Source organism: Pomacea canaliculata, linkage group LG6 (assembly GCF_003073045.1).
Source record: "Pomacea canaliculata isolate SZHN2017 linkage group LG6, ASM307304v1, whole genome shotgun sequence".
NCBI lineage: Eukaryota > Metazoa > Mollusca > Gastropoda > Architaenioglossa > Ampullariidae > Pomacea > Pomacea canaliculata.
In genome coordinates, this window is record NC_037595.1 from 6,428,910 (window position 1) to 6,448,495 (window position 19,586).

At 37.2% G+C, this 19,586-nt stretch overlaps 1 protein-coding gene across 1 annotated transcript; it reads right to left on the reverse strand.

The window, feature by feature from the left end:
* Positions 1-6,480: 6,480 nt before the first annotated feature.
* Positions 6,481-19,284, reverse strand: LOC112565634 (cryptochrome-1-like). Its single transcript, XM_025241202.1, has 12 exons — positions 18,933-19,284; positions 15,812-15,920; positions 15,297-15,439; positions 14,954-15,138; positions 14,199-14,287; positions 12,950-13,090; positions 12,028-12,198; positions 11,493-11,633; positions 11,007-11,158; positions 10,451-10,650; positions 9,703-9,747; positions 6,481-9,346 (listed from the first exon to the last, which is right to left on the reverse strand). The coding sequence occupies exons 1-12, from the start codon at positions 19,136-19,138 to the stop codon at positions 9,249-9,251; spliced, it is 1,680 nt and encodes a 559-aa protein (XP_025096987.1). The 5' UTR covers positions 19,139-19,284; the 3' UTR covers positions 6,481-9,248.
* Positions 19,285-19,586: the final 302 nt, after the last annotated feature.

Genomic DNA, 19,586 nt, shown 5'->3' on the forward strand with positions numbered 1-19,586 from the left:
ACATAATACCACTAAAAATTCAACTGGTTTTGTTTAGTAAAATCCAGCATCATTTAGTTTAAATAGAACTAGTAGGGCCATCTGCAACAAAAATTCCAATATCAGCAAAGGCTGTCCCCCATTCCCCACCCCAAAAAAAAACTTCCCATAACAGTAGATACAAAATGTATGGAAGGACAGCTCAATTCTTTACATCGAAAATATGTGGGGAAATTAAAAAAAAGACATTAAGTGTATGGAAGCATGTTGTTGGGTAATAAACAGCCTTAAAAGCTGCAGCTGCTTGACGCTGCAATTTAGATGGCAATGTGGTTGTGTAGAGACTGTTCACAGATGAGAATGTTTATGTGCAAGGTACAATACTCATGATATATATTTAAGTCATGTTCTCAGAGAAAATTTTTCTACTTAAAACATCCCTTTTTATTTCATCAAAGGCTCTCTTACTTATCTAAATGCATGTTTTTCAAAAAAAAAAATACTGCTTTTCATTGTCATAACAAAAATATAAGATGCTTAAAATTTCATTCTTTTAGCACTTTCTGGAGTATTTAGCAAGATATGTTTTCTTTGTGCAAACACGTTAACACAAGGAGGCAAGGACTTTTCATTCAAGTTGCCACATTTACTAATATATCTAAGCTTTCAATAGGTTCTAACAGACTGATTATAATCAAAGAACATCTCTGAAATAGTGTTTAATATGAGACAGTACTTTTTTAAATTGTTGACCCGTGCATACCAAGAAATGAACCACAAGTTTCAGCAAACGTTTTGTCCACATTGTTAAGTTTGAGAAAATATGATCTACGACATTTAGACAAAAAGAAACAGTGTTATCAGAACAAGTTGTCTGCCCAGGCTGGACATACTTCTTTCTGTTTAAAGGTTTTTAAACTCTATTTGCATGGACAGAAGTGTAGCATTGCATGAAACACAATTATGAAAAAAAAGTAGAGCAAAATTTGATGGCTGCAAAATTCAGAACACAAAATTCCAATCTTTGATAAAGTGAAAATGACAAAAAAAAATTATACATTAATTTAAAGAATACTACAGCCTTAATTTACCAGCACAACAAATTATTAGATCAGTGATAACAGAAGGTCACAGTATTCCTCAATGAACACTATGAACTTTAATGTTCACTGATGGTCCTGCAAGATTTAGTACTCTTGACAGCATACACATATAAGTTCCCGATTTCTGGCCCAGCACAATGCCAGTGAAATCCGACTGTCACCATACTGTGTCAGGAACTAATCTATCCATAATTAGTGACATTGGTTAACAAAATCAGGATCAAAAGCCATCTGCCTGGGAAATAATTTGTCTATTAGTAAGGAGGACCAAAAATAAAAATAAGGTGAAGGGTGTTAACCATACTTCTGAAAATATTTTAAATTGCCGTGACCCTCCCTTCCCAATTTACTTTCTATAGATACATTAAAGGTATTTTGCCTTTTAGCAAGTACATCAATGTGGTTTGCACAATGTTAAATGTAATGCATCTCTATAGTACAACATTTCATTTTTTAAAATGACAGTATGAAACAGAATAAGGTCATAATACTTTCAAGTGTAATATGAAGTAGCAGCTCCTCTCCAGATTTTATCTGTACGAATTATTTTTAAAAATTGCAGGAGCATCAAAGCATGCTCCCCTGTGATGCAGATATGCTAGCAGCACATGGAGATTCTAGGTACATTTGGATATTACTAATATTGTTGCTGCTAGCATTAAAAAAAAAGTTTAGACAATGTTCCTTCAGCTTGATTGGGCTTTATGCTGAAGAAAATGTGTCCAGAAACATATACAAAACTTGAAACATAAGAACACTGATAATGATGACAAATAAAATGTGTTTGTATAAACATCCAGAAAGAATTGTTTGAAAGGTTCCAGTCTAAAAAATGACATTTCCTCACACCCACCCTGAAAATTTACACTGATATAAAGCCATGAGGGTATAAAAGGTCTTTTCTTTTTTTGTGTTGGGTGGGGGGAGGTGGGAAGGGTTGTGGTGGGCCTCCATGAGGGTGTAGCCATAAATATAAATGGAAGTGCATCTGCACACACACACATACGGAGCATTCAGAAATGTTAATCATTAAACCCACCCAAATCTGCCTTGCATCACATATCATCAGCATGACCCTGTTCGAGCTACTTTTTAAATACATGGAAAGATGCTGCCGTTCAATGACATAGACACAAAAGCACCGTTCTGTCAGTGCAAGTTTTCAGCATCTTCATGCAATAGTGAGAAAAATAGCGGTGATGTGCAGCTGTTTACAAAGCCATTTGCACCTGACTAATCAATCACTTTGTGCCTGCACCTCATTAATCATCATGTGCTGTCCAAAACTGGCAGCTGAACTACTGTCAATCGCTGCACTCTTCTCCCTGCCCCCGGCATCCTACCTTTCCACAGAACTTCCGAGGAGTCCTGCTTTCTGTTATCTTTCTTACATGTTTCACTTCCCTGTTGTCTCAATCATAAAAGCATGTGGTTCTTTGTCAAATCCCCACATCTTCCTTTCAAGAAACATCTAAATCAGAATATTATTCCATCCTGTAACGCCAATTTTCTGGTTGTTAACTGCAAATTCTTCTATACTGTTCTGTTTGCTAAACTTGCCTGTGTTCAATTGTCTGATGTTGATTTTCTCTGTTATTATTTATTTTTCACTATCCAATTTATTTTCCTTTTATGTTCAGATCAGATATGGGATTACATCTGTAATGAGTTTACTTGCCTGATTAGTATAACACTGCACAATACAAGACTTCACATATCATCACCATGTTAGTTGAATATGTGACCATCATTACATGCTCAGACATATGTAATCTATAAATTTTAAAACAATGCCTATAATGCCTCATTCTCATCATTATTCACATCTTTGCAAAGATTTTGAACTCTGACCTTGACTGCCTTTATCCACAATTATCCTAACCCACATAACTTCTTCACTTTAATATTATGTTCTGCCCCTTGCCCCCACAACCTTCTCATTGAAAAAAGTTGCAAAAAATGTTGTACTATATGGCAGCAGCACTTGTACTCATGGGGTTAACCATTTCTACATAAAATTCTGACCTCAGGTAATGCTTGGGTGCACAATTTACAAGATCTGTTTTCCTGGTCCTGTATATAAAGGATAATAATTTAGTTGCAACATTTCAAGACTGAAATTTCCTCAGTCAGCAACCTGACAACAGGTCTGTTTAAAGGCCTCTTATCACTGCCCATGCTCAATGCTTGTAATGTATGCACGGGCACAAGCTATTCAAACAATATGGATGGAAGGATGAGAGAACATATTAAAGAAACTGGTACAAATACAGTTAAAACAAATCCAAATACAACTACAAGCATCAAGCCTGGGTCAAAGAGACCACAGATTGGCCTATCTTACAATATGGACAAAGAATGCCAAAGATGAGCTCAGACTTGCACTACCCTAATCTAGACAAAATATTCCTATTTTATTGTTATTGTTATTACTATTTCTCTAAAAAAGAATGTTATTGACAATGTTCTCATTTTAGACTGCATATTAATGATTTGTACTGCAAGATACTGAAAGCTGCTTTGTTGTACAGCAAATATGCTGCTGATGCCATAAAAGGATGACAATTACCATAACAAGAAAAACTTAAAATTCTGCCATAAAGGCAGCTTTGCACAACAACATGAAAACAGCTGCACAAGAGATCAAGCTCTTTCCATTTTAAACAAATATCAACATTTCCAAGAAAAATGCCCATATGATAATAATGGGAACGCGCAGCATCACGACCAAGATAGATCACACTCTCTGCGCAGACCAATAATGATAAGTGAAAGATAACAGCCAGTGGACAGTGAGGTACGTATAGGGATATTGAACAACATAAAGATGAGGTACAAGAATAGAGCGTAAAGCAATGAAGGGATGAAGGTAATGTAAACAGTGTAAGATGGGAGTCATTACATGATAGTTAGCATAACAGACAGTATTACAAGGTAGTTAAAGTAATTCAGGGATGGTACTTTGTGAACAAATATGTTTTCAGAGAGCGTTTGAATGTAGCCTTGGAGTCCGAGTGGCACATGTGATGTGGAAGAGAGTTCCACTGCTTAGCAGCACAGAGGGAGGACGTCCATTGTCTGTGACTGTATCTGTGGGAGGGAGGAATAGAATGTGGAAGTCTGATGAGGAGCAAAGGTTTTGGCCAGGAGTGTGGACAGACAAGATTTCAGTTAGGTAGTGGAGGGGGGGAGGACCTTCAAAGAATCCATAGCACAGAGTTGACAGCTTGTAGTCTATTCTAACCAGCAAAGAGAGTTGCAGTAGTCTAGTTTCTTCTTCTCTGTTCCTAATCACCCCTAGTGGAGCATAGGGCCACAACTCGTAGTCTAGTTTAGACAGGACAAATGAGCAGATGAAAATTTTGGTGGTTGAAATGGACAGAGCATGGTGAATGGAGCTGATCTTTCGGAGCTCATAATATGCAAAACAATAGATGTGAGAAACATACTCATCAAGAGACATGCCAGCAGACACTGTATAACCTAAGTTACATGTTGAAGTAATAAAAGGAACATCAGCATTGCCTACCCGAGCAGAGACAGGCAATGAAGTGTAAACTCTGGCTCTCCTCTCTGGAAAAAAATTAAAGCTTCTATTTTTTCGTCATTTAGTTTTAACTTGTGGCTCACTCATAGTCTAATATCTGAAATACAATCTTGGATGCTCCAGATAGCAGTATGTGCTTGAGGAAAGAACAGCTGAGTGTCGCCAGCAAAGGATTGATCAGAGTGAGATTGAATTAGAGTAGTAAGTGGCTTCATGTACATGATAAAGAGGACAGGACCAAGTACAGAGCCTTGGGGGACTCCTGAGTGAACAGAGACTGGTGGAGACACAAAGTCATCCACTATAACTGACCGAGTCCTATCTCCTAGCTAAGAGATATGACTGAAACCCGTTGAGTTTTAAGTGTCTTGATGACTTTGGACTTTGTTCTAAAACATCTATGTATGATGCAATGAACTTATAAAACCTTTAATTTTGCAAAACAAAAAAAAACTAAATATATGAAACCTTCAAAATTTCAACTAAGTTCCATGTCTATAGAATAGGCTACATATAACAATTAACAATATTCCTTAAAAGGCAAATCAGACATCAATTAGAAAGAAATGATAACACATTAACTGAGCTTAACAAATAACATGTCCACCATGCAAGTGTCACAAGTCTGTTAATTATACAACCATTTTTACCAGCCAGCCAAAATAAAAGCAAGGCAAATTAATGCACCATCCAAATGAAAATCATTATTTTACAGTAACCTGTACCCGTGTCCTGCTGCTAGAGAACGTGTATTTGTAATGTCTTGTGTTTGTGTCTGTAAACTCTCATAAACTAAAGAAAATGTGTAATTACCTTCCTCCACAGCGTACCAAGATTTTTTCACTGAAAACATTATGCAGTTAATGCTGTGTTTAATTTTGATGATAAGAAATTTTGACCACAATTATGCAGTTTGTTAAACTGTAAAAACAAAAGCATAACCCAAACATAGAGCTCCTCAGTCTGAAATGCCACACAATAACTCTTCATTTTCCCAAAAGTGAAGCTTGTATATTATCCAGTTCAAAGTGTATTAACATAAAACCCTGAGTGATGCATGACACTTAACATTATTTAAGGACTTCTCCCCTTTAACCAACTATTAAGCAGGGGATTAATCATGCAACAAAAGTACAAACAGGGTTACATTCCAGGATTGTTCCACAAAGCAATAATATCAGCTCACATACAGATCTCAACATAACCAAAGTATTATAGCAAGCCATGCACATTTTTTATCACACTGTGTTTGTTTTTTTTTTTTTTAAACTTAGTTAAGACTAAATCTTGCTTTAATCCCAGCTATAAACTATTATAGGTGTCAAACAAGGCATTGGTTTTTCCATACAGCTTATTCACTAAGATTCACTAAGTGCTAATTCCCTATATCTGACAATGACCAACTTTATTAATCCCAATGGGCAATTTAAAGGTGGGGAAATGTGCTCAGCTTCTACATGTAAAAAGTTCTAGTTAAAAAAATAAATTCTAGTTACAAGGTAAAAGATATGAACGAGTAACTTGATCTAAAGAAAACAAAAACACAATCTTACATCTAGACCATTCATCTGCACACACACACACTCATCACTGACAATTCATCTGTGATTGAGCAGCTGGACTGTTGATGGCACCAACAATTCAGGTGCCTATTGCTTCTCCATACAGGCATAGCATAACATGTGTCTGAACTTAACATAAACATTCCTGACTATTTGTTGATCACAAAAAGAAGCTAAAGCCCTCTGCTTGATACCAGTTATATTAGAACAGATATGGATAGTGCTTCAGACTATTCCTGCCAGGGAGTTGGAGAAGAATTCTATTGTTAAGCTTGGTACATCTTTATCCTTTTTTTTTTTTTTAACATTACGCATTTTGTATTTTAAGGCACCGCTCAGAATGAAGAGTAGCCTATATCTCAACAAATGTACAGCACGCAATGTACAGAGCTGTTCAACTCTCCTGGATTGATTGTCACCTTGACAAGGTCATAATCCCTACCAGCCCTGGGCTTCCCATGCTGGTGGGCAAGGGGGTAGAGAACAGATTAAGGGTGACTCCACAATCAATCATTGGCAGTGAGAGCACAGCATGATCTCTGTAAGATCCCTGCAGAGCAAGGTAGACAACTCATTTAAGGGCGGGAATGGTTGGTGCTGCAAAATCTATGTGGATAACAGTCTACATGGCACGGTTAGCATACGGAAAAGATACCTGCAGCTAGTTACACAGTACAATCATAGATAGTAGTGAAGGGCTATTAGACATCAGCTATGAAATATCGTTTGTAATTTATTATATTTTGACTTAACATTCTCTAAAGAGTAGATACACATACAAAAGCTGATAACATCCAATGACTACAAAAGTATGATCCCAGAATTGTTTACTAAATATAGGCATAGAGAAGTAAGTTCTGTATGATAGATTGACAACTACTCAACTAAAGAAGAAATGAGACTACAGCAAGATGGTGTCAGTGTCCCTTGAACTTGCCAAACAACTTATGACAGATAGCTAGCATAGGATGACATTAGGTCGAACTGGCGATTGTTCTCTGGCTCCACTTGCATCAACAGTTTAAAACACTAACATTAAGCAATTCTGGATGATGTGAGATGGTATTTATTGCTGTTTCTCAACTTTTTCGGTTAACACAATTCTCTTTCTCTCAACTTAGCAGCCAGGACAGCAGGCCAGGTCTGATCATAAAATATGTTTTGGAGTTTTAAATGCTGAGTCTTACGATTGTAATTAACTTACCACCTCACTAGATATCTGAATCACATTTGAGTTTGCTGTACTGCCACATCACTGGTTTTATTCTCATTTATGTTTATCCCTCGCTCATCAAAGCATGCTGAAATTCAGTAAATATTACACGCGCACTTCACCAAGAAATTCACAACCAACCCCAAATGCAGGCACACACAATCGATACATACACACAAAAATTATGGTGGGCTATACATCAGGGGTTGTTCAATGTCACAAACACACTAACACTGTGACAAAGCTCGTTTATTTTACATCAAGTGAAGGAATAAAGTTCTATCCTTTCTTTCAGTTTTAGGTATTTTATAAAAACAAAGGCTTAAGAAGCTACTGACAGTAACATTACTTTCAGTGAATCTGGTACAGATTTTATCCATCAGAAAAAAAATTAGGGTACCTTTTACATTCAGAAGGTAACATTTGCTTCAGGGTCATTTCTGGGACAAATATATACAAAATAACATGATTTCATGTACAACACATCACCAGAAATAAATCTATTCCCTGTCAAACATGGTTTAGTTGTTTAGCGAGCAACTGTTGATGATTATTTACAGTCAGACTTGTTAATATGTTAATGGCGAAGTGTGGATCTTTCTTAACAAAATCCAGAACAATTACATATTTTTAAAAAGTTCCTCAGTGACATCCTTCAAAAATCAAAAGCATCCTAAAACATGGACTTGATGTAGGAACTAGACATGGTCTATACCACTTTAAATAAAACAAATGAAAAAAAAAACAGAATCGCTCACACAAATATGTTCAAATGATTCGCTGCCTTTAGTAATCTCTTTCGTATTTAGTTCACTAAAGCAAAATCTTTCTGAGTAAAAACATGTTGGATGATACTCATTAGACCACATGGCAACCCAGTCTAGAATTTCTAGAAACTTCCTCGACTCACAAGGTGCAGCACAACCCATCAGAGGGCAAGAATCACATCATACTGGAAACTGAAGAACAGCACAAGCAGTTGGAACCTGGTTTAGTCGTTACTGATGAACAGACAGTAGGCTAGGATGTATTCATTAGAGTCTTGGGCATGCTTAGCAATCCTGTTTTCTTTCAAAAGATTTGGACTTGGGTAGGCCATGCCCTGCTTGTCACCATTCTAGAGAGGATGACAAGAATAATGTGCTGTTTCATCATCTGCCAAGAGGCTGTCCTGCAGCATGAGTGTTTAAATGACCAAGTGCCACAGGCTCAGGTAGGGTTAAATGGCAAGTCATATTCTACAGATGTGCGGGAAGTCCAACATGGAAGAAGTTATCCTTCTTCACAAAATCCACAGAAAACAAATGAGTTGGAGTTCACAACAGAATTGAAAAAAAAAATTATGTGTATAAATTTTAAGTATACATATATTTTGGCTGGAAAATTATTATATTTGTGTATGCATGTTGGGAAGAGAGGGGAGGGGAGAAAATGGTGAGATGAGATCTGAACAGTACAGCCAATCCTCTCTCTATTGGCGACAGGCACTAACTGTTGCACTACTGGACCATGGTGTATGGGCACGCACATGTGCAAGCCATAAAAGGAATGTGTGCACCCCAATGTTCTAATTTTAATTTGTGGCAGATTCAGAGTAAACAACAACAGTTTTGTGTTAATATTGCAGCTCTATCAGAATCTCCAGCAGGCATCAGTTTACAATACTCCCATATAACCTTACCATCAGCACCACCAGCTCATTTCACAATGCTGTCAACACTGCCACTGGTATTTGCATAACATCCAGCACAATCTCACTTTCCGATGGAAATGATCTTGTTCTCTACACACTGGTAATCAGCAGCCAAGGTACAAGTCTGGGAGGTCAAACGATGACTGCGAAATCATATCTTGTTCTCCAGCCGCATTCCAGATGTCTGTTCATGATCATCATCTGAAGAAGTGCTGGTAAACATGTTGGCCTTCAGCAGAAACATGTCCACTGCAATGAAAAGAGTCGGGTTTTCATTGCAAGAGGTACCTGATCTAAAAGTGCTGTACTAGTTCCTTAAACTTTTTATCCATCTGAAATTCCTCTTTCAAAAGCTCAATAAAAGATAAAATCAAAAAAGCATCGCAGAAAATCTTTCAGGACCAATTTTTTTTAAATCTTGCTCAAACAGTGTTCATAGAACTCTTGAAAATTAGAAAGGCAAATTAAAAGAAAATATATATCTAAACACTTAGCAATGACAATATACCAATCAAATAATGGGATTTTTTATAATAATGGGGTAACTCATAATCTATACTTTCCATTCTTCAAATAATGCATAAACAGAATGCAAATCGACTTACCTTTTGGAATCTTTGGAGGATCCAGCTTCCTCTTATACCCTGAAACTGAAACCAGTGACAATCTGATAAAATCAGGCCTTGAAACAGAAAGTATAACAATCCAGATGCAAAAACTGAAATATCTGAATGCAAGAATTTTCAAAATGCATCTTAATGAAACTTTTTAATTAACACTGGAAAAAATATATATACTAAATACTTTGTCTCTTAGTACAGAAGACTTCTGCAATTTTATTGCTCTGTTCTCTGTAACAATGAATAACTGTTGTTTTGCTAAAATAATAAAACTGAAGGTCTGCCTCTTTTGCTTCTTTTGTTTTCAAATGAAAATCTTATCCTTCTCAGAAAATTCATGGTTACTGTATTATTTTCTTATCCTCACTTGTTAAAGTGTAGCCCTAGAGGCAAACAGAAAATTAATTAAGTTGCAAACAAACTAAAAAAAATTAAGGACACAGTGCCATCATCAGTTACAAAAGTGTAGAATGAAACAAATTTTTTTTTAAAGAAAGACACATATAGAATAGTCAACATTTTAAGCGCTAACATTACTAGGTCACAACCATAGCAAAAGCTTCAAATATGCTGATGAGGTATTGCCCAATCAGCAGGCCTGCATTCATAGCATCACAGGAAATTTCCAAACCCAGGTATGAGGTGTGGTGTTTACGAGCTAGTACTACCTAGAGATTTAGCATGTTTTAATGAAAATAAGCATACAGATTTGACAAAAATTTGTAAAACTTACCTGAGGAGCTGACAAGAAGATGTTTGTAGACCTGGCGCATGCGTTCCATATTGACACGACTGACATGGGTGTGGTCTACCATTGGGAGTGGGTAATCCTTTCCAATGATGCAACGCGCTGCTTTCTGCACTGCTTCTGGGGCAGTCCATGGCTCATAGATATACTGAGTGGGAAACCCCTTTAGCGCAGGGAGGTAATGCCTATCAAACAAAAAGAAAATCTGTTCCAGCTTACATGGCCTCTTAAGTTTTTATTGGTCTGACCTTTCTTGATAAACAGAAAATTCAGTATATAATTTTCCAACTTGCCCTCTTTTTTAAAAAAAAGCACTCTAAATGAAAAGAGATAAACATCTATGCAATTATCAACTAAAACTCTATTTTGTGATTTGAGTTGGTGTCTGCATAAAGAAAACTGCAAGCAAACAAAATAATGTCAGAAAAGCAGAAATATGTCATTACTGCAAAATCTACAATACATTTTCACAGGTGCTGCAACCAGCAGCATCAAAATAGGAAACTCGCTTTTCCCAACCATGCAGCACAGCTAGACTCACCTGACAAAATCCCCAGTTGGGTCTGCACGCTTGCCAAAGTTGACAGGACAATAGCAGTGGAAAAACTGCTGGAAGAAAGCGCTGCATGACAGCCACATCCACATGCCTGCATTGACACTCCAGTCTGCGTCCAGCAGCAGCTCATCAAACACCTGGCATGGGGAAGAAGTTTGGAGAACCAGGTTGAGACCAGATGCAGAGGTCAGTAAATAAATGCAGTAAAATGCTATTTGCAATGGTTACATGTTTCACTCAAACCCACCTCTCTCTCTCACACACACAGACAGAGTACATTTTTTTTTCATGTTTACTGACAATTGAATTTCTTTGTTGTATGATCAACAGTCTTTTTTTGTACACTGCACACTGGGCTCACCTCTACATGGGGAATTGCACTCAACAAACTATGAACAGTCTACCAGAATTAAATAGTAAAAAGCGCACATCCTTCTCAAGCATAAGCAATATATTCTCAGAAGTGTTTACCTTCATACCCTCTTCCCAGGAGATCCAAAGGTCTCCACGAGTGAGGAAGCAGGCAACAGCATGACGTGCTAGATGATGAATCCAACCTTCCTTCTTGAGCTGCACCATGATAGCATCTATCCAGGGAAACCCTGTCTGACCCTGTCCAATAACAAGCACAAATGTACCCAAAAACCACTCCCCCATGTAAGCATTCAGGCAACCACAGCAACCTAAACAGACTGCTCTAAAATCTGTCACCAGTGTCAAATTTACCAAAGACCTCTAGTTAAACAGTTAAAAGTCACTTATGCACACTTGTACATCAAAATCAATAAATAAATGAAAGCGCACACACATATGTATATATACATCTATACAAACATAAAAAAACTGTTGTTTGCTAAGTACATTATGAACTATCATCAGGATTTGTCAGCACTGCAATTTTTTTCTATCCTCTCCCAGACTACAAAAATGCTGTTATCATTTTAAAAATTGAGGGAAAAACAAAACTGTTAATAAAATGAATACATTTTGATGTAGCAAAACTTACCTCAGCCCATTTGGCAAGTGCCTCTGGGTTGTGGTCCCAAGGAATCTGGACACAAATGCTGTTGCCAGACATCTTGTCAAAGTTTGGGTTATTGGTCGCAGCTGTGTAAAAGAATTCTCGCCACAACAGCTGGCCATGCAGCGCAAGTGGTGGCTCCTGGCCTTTCTTAACCTTTAATCGAAATACACACATACCTCTAAATAAGCAAAGTGATGCCATTAAACATCCATACATATACCTTTTATCCAGCTAAATGATTTCCTTTCAGCAAGGCAGAATATCTCCTAAACTGTTCATACTACGACTGAACAGATTATATGTTTCAGTTATTTCTGATGTTACCTTTCATACACTCTGTTCCATAGACAAGGAATGTGAGGGTAATACACCAAAGATCATATTATGAATTCTTAAACATCTGTTCAATGTGCTTTACCTAAAAAAAAATTTACTAGCCATTGGCAATCACAGAAGTAACTGGAGGGGACCAGCAAAAATTAAGTAATTTATTCCATCCTTCCTCTCTCCCCACTTGTCAGTTAAAAACTTCTGAAGGAATAATTTGAAACATCTACAATATAATAAGTTTTTTTAAAATTATTATTATTATAGTGCCACAGCCACAGTCAGGCCCATAGCACTTTTTTGATAAACTTTCATAAATAAGAAAAAATCTCTTATCCACCAAACCTCCCCTCACCAACCCACACACTGTCGTAAACAAGCCCTACACATACACAATCAGCACACAGTGTTGATAAATTTTCATAATCTGATGACAACACAGGCAAAAAAGAGAGAGAGAAATATGATCAAGACCAACAGGGCCCTTTCAAAGAAATGAAAATGTTCTATTTACAAAATTATTGAAATTAATGAAATGAACAGGAAGCATTTGTTTATAAATATGCAAAAAACTTACTTTTTTATAAAGTTCTGTTAGTTTCCAGTAGAAGAGTCTGGGTGAGAGGCAGCCAAAACGAAGGTATGGACTAAGACCTGTCTGGCTTGGGAACAAAGACTGTGGACTCATCTTTGGTCGCTCAAAGCTAGCAACCCATGCCTGAAATTTAAGGGGAGGCAACAAACATTTTTATAATAAAAAAAAACAAAACAATTCAGCTCTAAATTTTTTATATGTGCAAACAAGCAGCTGAGATGAATTTATTGGGTATGAGAAAGCAATTCTTAAAAAAAAAAACCTCTGGCCCCCCTCCCCACTTTAATGAGCATTTGAATTGGTAAATATTCATAGTTTGTGGCAGGATTTGGTGTTTTTGATGCCAGCAGAAAACATCAGAATTCTAAGAAAGCCAGAACACATATGACCCGCCATTTTGTGGACACCAAATAATCAATTTAAGAGACCAAGCAAAGGCTAATTGAAAGTGTAATGTCTACCAAACTGAAGAAGTGACAGTAAATTTTGAGGCCATTTATAAAGAAAAGAGAATTGCTTCTAAGAACTGACACAGTTTCTCCTATGCAGATTCGGCTGATGTCATGTACATCACAAGCAGGAGACAATACACATGCTATATAGCATTTATCACCAACTTGCATGCAAGAACATAAGCTGATTACAAGAGATGGATGTTACAGGAAAGGTGTGTAGTTCTATTTTTAGAGCAGCCAGTACTGCAGACAGGGTTATTGATTGGCCTTTGGAGAGGGCTTGGAGCAAACTCCTGTTTATATGCACTGATGACTCAAGTAGACGATGCAAAAACATGGGTTGGGATTTTGACTAGGAAACTAAGATTTTAGCCACAATGGTCTATGGAAAGCAATCAATTTCCACTCCTTCCTCTTAAGTCTTCTTTATAAGTTCCTGTCATCATTTAACTTTTAACCTTGTTGATCAAGAAACATTATCAGCTCCTAATCTAATTCTCTCCCTTTACTATAATCCTTTAAAGCCCAACAGAAATGCGCTGTAGCAATACACAAGGTCAGTGCAGCAGCCTCTACATCACTTCCAATATCATTCAACTGATGTTTAAGCTTTAAGACTGCTGTTACATTCTACTCAGTTATCGCTCTCTCTACAGCTGTTGTTTCCAAAGTGTACATTACTATAAAAGTCCACACTTGAAATGAAAACTTAAACTCTTTTTTATGGACATAAACATGGATCCAAATGTTTGGTATTATGCAAAAGAGTGTGTTACCTTTCGTTCCAAATGGCGATATATCCTTGCCAGAGCCTCTGACTCTCCACCTCGGAATGTTGCTGGTCCAAGGTTATCTGTGTCAAAACCTATGGGGGAAAACACTCTTATCAACACTCTTGTCATTAAGCAATTTTGTCACTGCGTGCTGTCAATTGTCAACCAAAACATTATCATAAGGCAGTTTTGCATTTTAAATAGTCTCAATAATTTCACCATCAATCAAAGACAAATTTTGGACAAAAAGCATGAGATGGGGGAAGCCACACAGAGGAAATAAGAAACATTATAAAGGATAACTCGTATGGAGAGAGGAGGGAATCTGTGCTGCCCTAAAGTGAGGCAACAGTCAGGATTGGTGAAATCAGGAGTTGAGATTGTAAACAGGTTTAGCTCATTGTAAGATACTAATTCCAACTTCTTATAATCTTGTGTGTTGTCTCAATGTTTAGCCATACAATCTGCTCAGCTCATGAACCACATACCATTCCCCCCCCCCCAAAAAAAAAAAAAATGAAAATGTCTATATATACAACTGCCAAATCTAATGACACCACTCTCCATTCAAATATGTTTGCTGAGGTGGAAGGTCAAAGACTAGATGCAGCACATATTAAATCACCAAGAGCACTGAAACTTTATAGCTGAATAGAGGACTCTACAAAGATGACAACTTACTCTGCTGCATCTTGTCCTTAGGGAAAAATATCCTAAAGAAAGGGATCACTACAAGAACAAGTAGTAGCAGGTCTTACCCAGTTCTTCAAGAGATGGAACACCATATTTATCATCGTGGTCATCTGCGACAGGGGTATGAGTGTGCTTTAACATGGTAGCTGTGACTGTCTCCAAGGGAACAGGAGGTGGCAGCAGACCAGACAAAATGGACTGGAACCTTCTGTATGTTAAAGGAGGCTGATTGTTGTTGGCTTCTAAAATGCTGAAATAAAAAAAGTATAATATACATAAGCTAGACTATCCATTTCATTAAGAAAATATTAAATATATTTTATGCTGCTTCTTTGCTATTTTGAATAAAAGCCTACCTAATTCAGCAAAACAATGTTTCTGAGAGAAAGAATTAAAAGTTCAACTCACTGCCTCAAGTCATAAAGTGTGTGCGATGGTTTCGTGACCACTTGCACGCCAATTTCTGCTGCCAATGCACAGATGGCTGCATCTCTCTCTTTTCCATATGGTTCTGGGTCTTCTTCGAATGTCAGTTGTGTAATGTTCCATTCCTGAAGATGAAGCTGCTATGTTACCTACAGTTTGTACACTCTATTCTCACAATGACTTGACTAAGTCTATTCAATCCACAGCAACCTGCCTAGCAGACCGGAAGGGATCTCGCTATGATACATGTTTAAAGATATTAATTTTACAGTAAAATTCAATATTAAAGAAATTACTGAAAACTCTCCTGCTGTAACTGCTATTTTACAAAGTCTTATGAAGAAACTGTCAAAACAGAATTTGGCTAGTGTACAAATCAAAATGCAGCAAAAACACACAAGACAGATAAAAGTATATTTGCAACAATATAACAAATCTAGTGTAACTTTCCTCTTTAATAAAGCCATTGAATCCATACATTAAGCCACAGAACTCACTTTAAAAATTCTGGAAAAGACATCGGCTGGCTGTCCACGAATGACAAAGAGCCGGCTGTTCAACTTTCGTAGGCTGCTGTCCAGATCCTCCAAGCTTTCCAGCAAAAATCTGTCAAATGTCAGCCATTTATTTGTCAACACTTTGCCGATGACAGGGTCTACGTACGAACTTCTAATACAAGGACACAGGTGTGGCCTGCCGCTTACCAAATATTACAAGTGCCATCACAAACACTTTTTGCTAGAAAATGACGGAGGGGGCGACTTTACTTGACTGTTCAAAACTGCGAGGCATGTATTATTGCATTCTTTAGTTAGACTACAGAAACACAAACAAAAAGAAACCGCCTGCAAGTTGCAGACGACAGAAGTGGTCGAGATGAAAAAGCGGTTTTCATAACAATTATTAGACATAAACACACTTAAGGATCGATAAGAATGACTAAGGAGTAAAGTCCTTGGCTGCTCGAGAAATCATTTTTATGTTTTGACTATTTTGTCTATGTAATCTATCTGTACTTCTCACCCAGCAACACTGTGTATTTCACGGAATCATACCCATTACAAAAGTAGCAAAAAAATCAATAATCGCGGCTCTTCTCATATACTAAAGGGGTGCGGGGAGGCGGGTAGTTCTCCATGATCAGCTTGTAGTTTCACTCAATGGTACAGTTTTCGTATGTTATGAAAGCCACGTAGCAGGTTTTTGAATAACCCATGCTAAAGACAGCGAACTTGTATTACTGCTGGCAGACGATTTTTTTTTTTTCCAGTTAACTACTAAAACGAGGCAGTTGTGTATAAAGCTTCCGGTTTAGTCACACTCTTTTTGTTTAGGCTCGCCGAGACCAACAGCGGAGAAACTTGATAGAAAACGGTTTGGGCACAGAAACGTCTAACCCCGTGGTACGTGTGTCTTTGAACACGTGCATGCATGTTGTTGCCGCCTGCCAACGCGCCTTGAAAGTGAAAAAAAAAAAAACAACAACCAATGACACTTAGAAACCTGTGCTATTTTTAGAAAACAAATGAGCGACTTCATCAAAGTATGAAACACGAGAAACAGCATTTTTTATCTAGATGTCTCAGGTTTTAAGGTCTATATTTTTTTTTAATGTTGACAAGCACAACTCTACAGGTCAAATTCAGGAAAACCATCTATCTCACAACGTGGTTTTATTTTTTATTCTTTGCCATGCATCCTTAAATATCGGGTTTCTATCTCAGGAACAAATAGTTCCTCGCCTAGATTTAAGGAAATTAAATCTCCTAGTTATCTTGGCCCACCAATTTGAAAAACAATTTGTTGTCTACAGACTACCGACAAAAGCAAGCAAGATTAAATGATGCAAAATGTGTACCACCCTAAAAATCTGGGCTACTTAAATTCACCAAGATAATGCATTTAACAATTTACACAAGAATCATTTCAGTGGGCATAACAATGTCAAAAAAATCTGAATGTCAAATGGCTTCATAAGAATAAATGAATGAACTGTCAAACTCCCTGGCCTTTTGTTTAATGATTAAATCTCTCTGCAATGTAAGCCAAATTAAATAGGAGACACAGCAGTGAAACCAGTATAGCAAAACACCTTAAAAATAAGTTTATTAAATTCAGATTAAATGTGAACTTCCATTACTTAAGGAGTTGATATTATTAAACTTGTATGCATGAATAAAAATGCAAAATGGATGTTTTTATTAAAATATATCAGAAAAGATAATGGCTTTCATCTGTCCACACAGTCTGGCGGCACAAAAGACACTATGTAAAAATGGGCAAAGACAGTAGTAAGCATCAGGAAGAAGCAAAGAGATGTTAAGATATGCAACCAAAGACACTTTTGAAGGGAGATATCATTCTCTTGGACACAGAACATGTTTTGCCAATAAAGCTTCTTCTAGTCACATTTGGATGTAAACACTGCTACACAACTACTAAACACTTATTCATGGTGACTACTCAACATATGATTGTCTGATCTTTGTTGGCTATAACTAAAGATTGAATTGAACTCCCCTTGGAACCAATAAAGTGTATTAAATGTATTGTGTTGTGTGACTTAAAATTGAAAAATATAAAAGAATTTTGGATCAAGAAATAAATCTCAACAGCTCTGCTTATGGTCTGACAGGCCTATAGCAGCTACAACAATTGACAGCTAAAATGCATAATGGGTCATGTATTCTGACCAATGTGAGATTATCTGACATTTTGTAAATGAATCATGCCATAAATTATTTCACTCTCAGAGGTACTTGATGAGAATGAGAGAATGCTGAGCCCTATTTATACTCTCCACCTTATCCAGACTGTACCAAAACCTCATAAATTCTGTTGCAATCTAGATTCTGCTAAACTTTATTGAAACCTTCATAAAAGTATATTTTCTTGCTGCTGGGGTATCATGATATGGATTTCATGACTCAACTTTAAGGATGACCATATTTACTGCATTTATCTAAAAATGGTAAAAGTGTAGAAGGGCAGATTTGCAATTTTTTAATGATGGCGGTTATTTTATCACATACCTACAGACTATGATGCACTTAAATGGTGGGCTGTTACTGCTAGTGTGGGCGGGCCGCCCTCACTGTACGAATTATGTAAAGGCAATTAACTAGCGCAGCTAAACTGAGATGTAATTCAATGGGCTTTGGGATGTTTTTTACTTCCATTAGAACTTCAATCCCAATTTACTGGCATGGATACGGTTGTCAAGTTATAAGGAGAAACCCCTGGCAATATCAGATACTGAAAGTGATTTAAATGATTTATACCATGAGACCCTCCACATATTTGATATTTCCAAGGTCAATATCATCTTTGCATATCAGTCGTACATCGTTACTTAAATTATCCGATTAAGTCGTAATGAAGGACTGTCCCTAAATAAACTACTGTAGTATTAAAGTTCTGCATATATTATTATTGTAAAATAACACAATCTATATCCATCAAAGCAGCAGCTGTTTACCTCATCGACGTACCCAAATGCTATAATTAGAACCGAGGAGGGAAATATTTATCTCATCTGGCCAAGGCGAGGAAGCGTGGCGATAAAGCTTTCAGGTTAAAAATACCGAAACAGAAAGTAATGAATTTGTATAATCATACCTCCATTTGTTGATGCCAACTTGAGATGAACCAGCGAACCACGGATCGAGAATGTAAACACACCGGTAACTAGACGAGTCTTTCAATGCCTCCAACAACGCAGGATTGTCATGGAGCCGAAGTCCTTTGCGAAACCAGTGAATAGAGTTCTTTTTCGGCATAGTGCCTTCGGATGTCTTCTTAGGTGATGTGACTTTGCCCTTCATCTTTACCAAATATCATTTCCGGTTATTTAGGGACTAAGCAGACGCAATTTAGAACAAAACACAGTCGCCACTCATCTAGCTGAAGAAACACGTCCGACACAACGTGACCAGATGCTATACCTGTACCGACGACGCTGATTGGTCAACACAAGCCCATGTGACTTTTGTTCCTCACGTGTACTGCAGCATGCTCATGGAATCCGCTAGTGTTGAGCTTTCCGATCACCTGCGCAGTTATCGTGACCCCGTGTCGTACCGTTCACCACGCTTTTTTTTTTTTTTTTAAGAGCCACACATAGAACGTATCAAACTAAATGATAAAATTCTGACAAGGCACTACTTCTGCGTGTGTGGCACAAAGATATATAGAATGTTATTTAGTATAATTGATACCTTCTATAAGTATATATATAATACATCTATATATTTCCACCTGTTTTAAAAGCGT

Coding starts and splice junctions, on each gene's coding strand:
- LOC112565634 (XM_025241202.1), bottom strand. CDS start 19,138: ATGAAGGGCAAAGTCACATCACCTAAGAAGACATCCGAAGGCACTATG. Junction 10,651..11,006: donor CCAACTGGGGATTTTGTCAG/GTGAGTCTAGCT, acceptor TTTGTTTGATAG/GCATTACCTCCCTGCGCTAA. Junction 9,347..9,702: donor TCCTCCAAAGATTCCAAAAG/GTAAGTCGATTT, acceptor TTTTCATTGCAG/TGGACATGTTTCTGCTGAAG.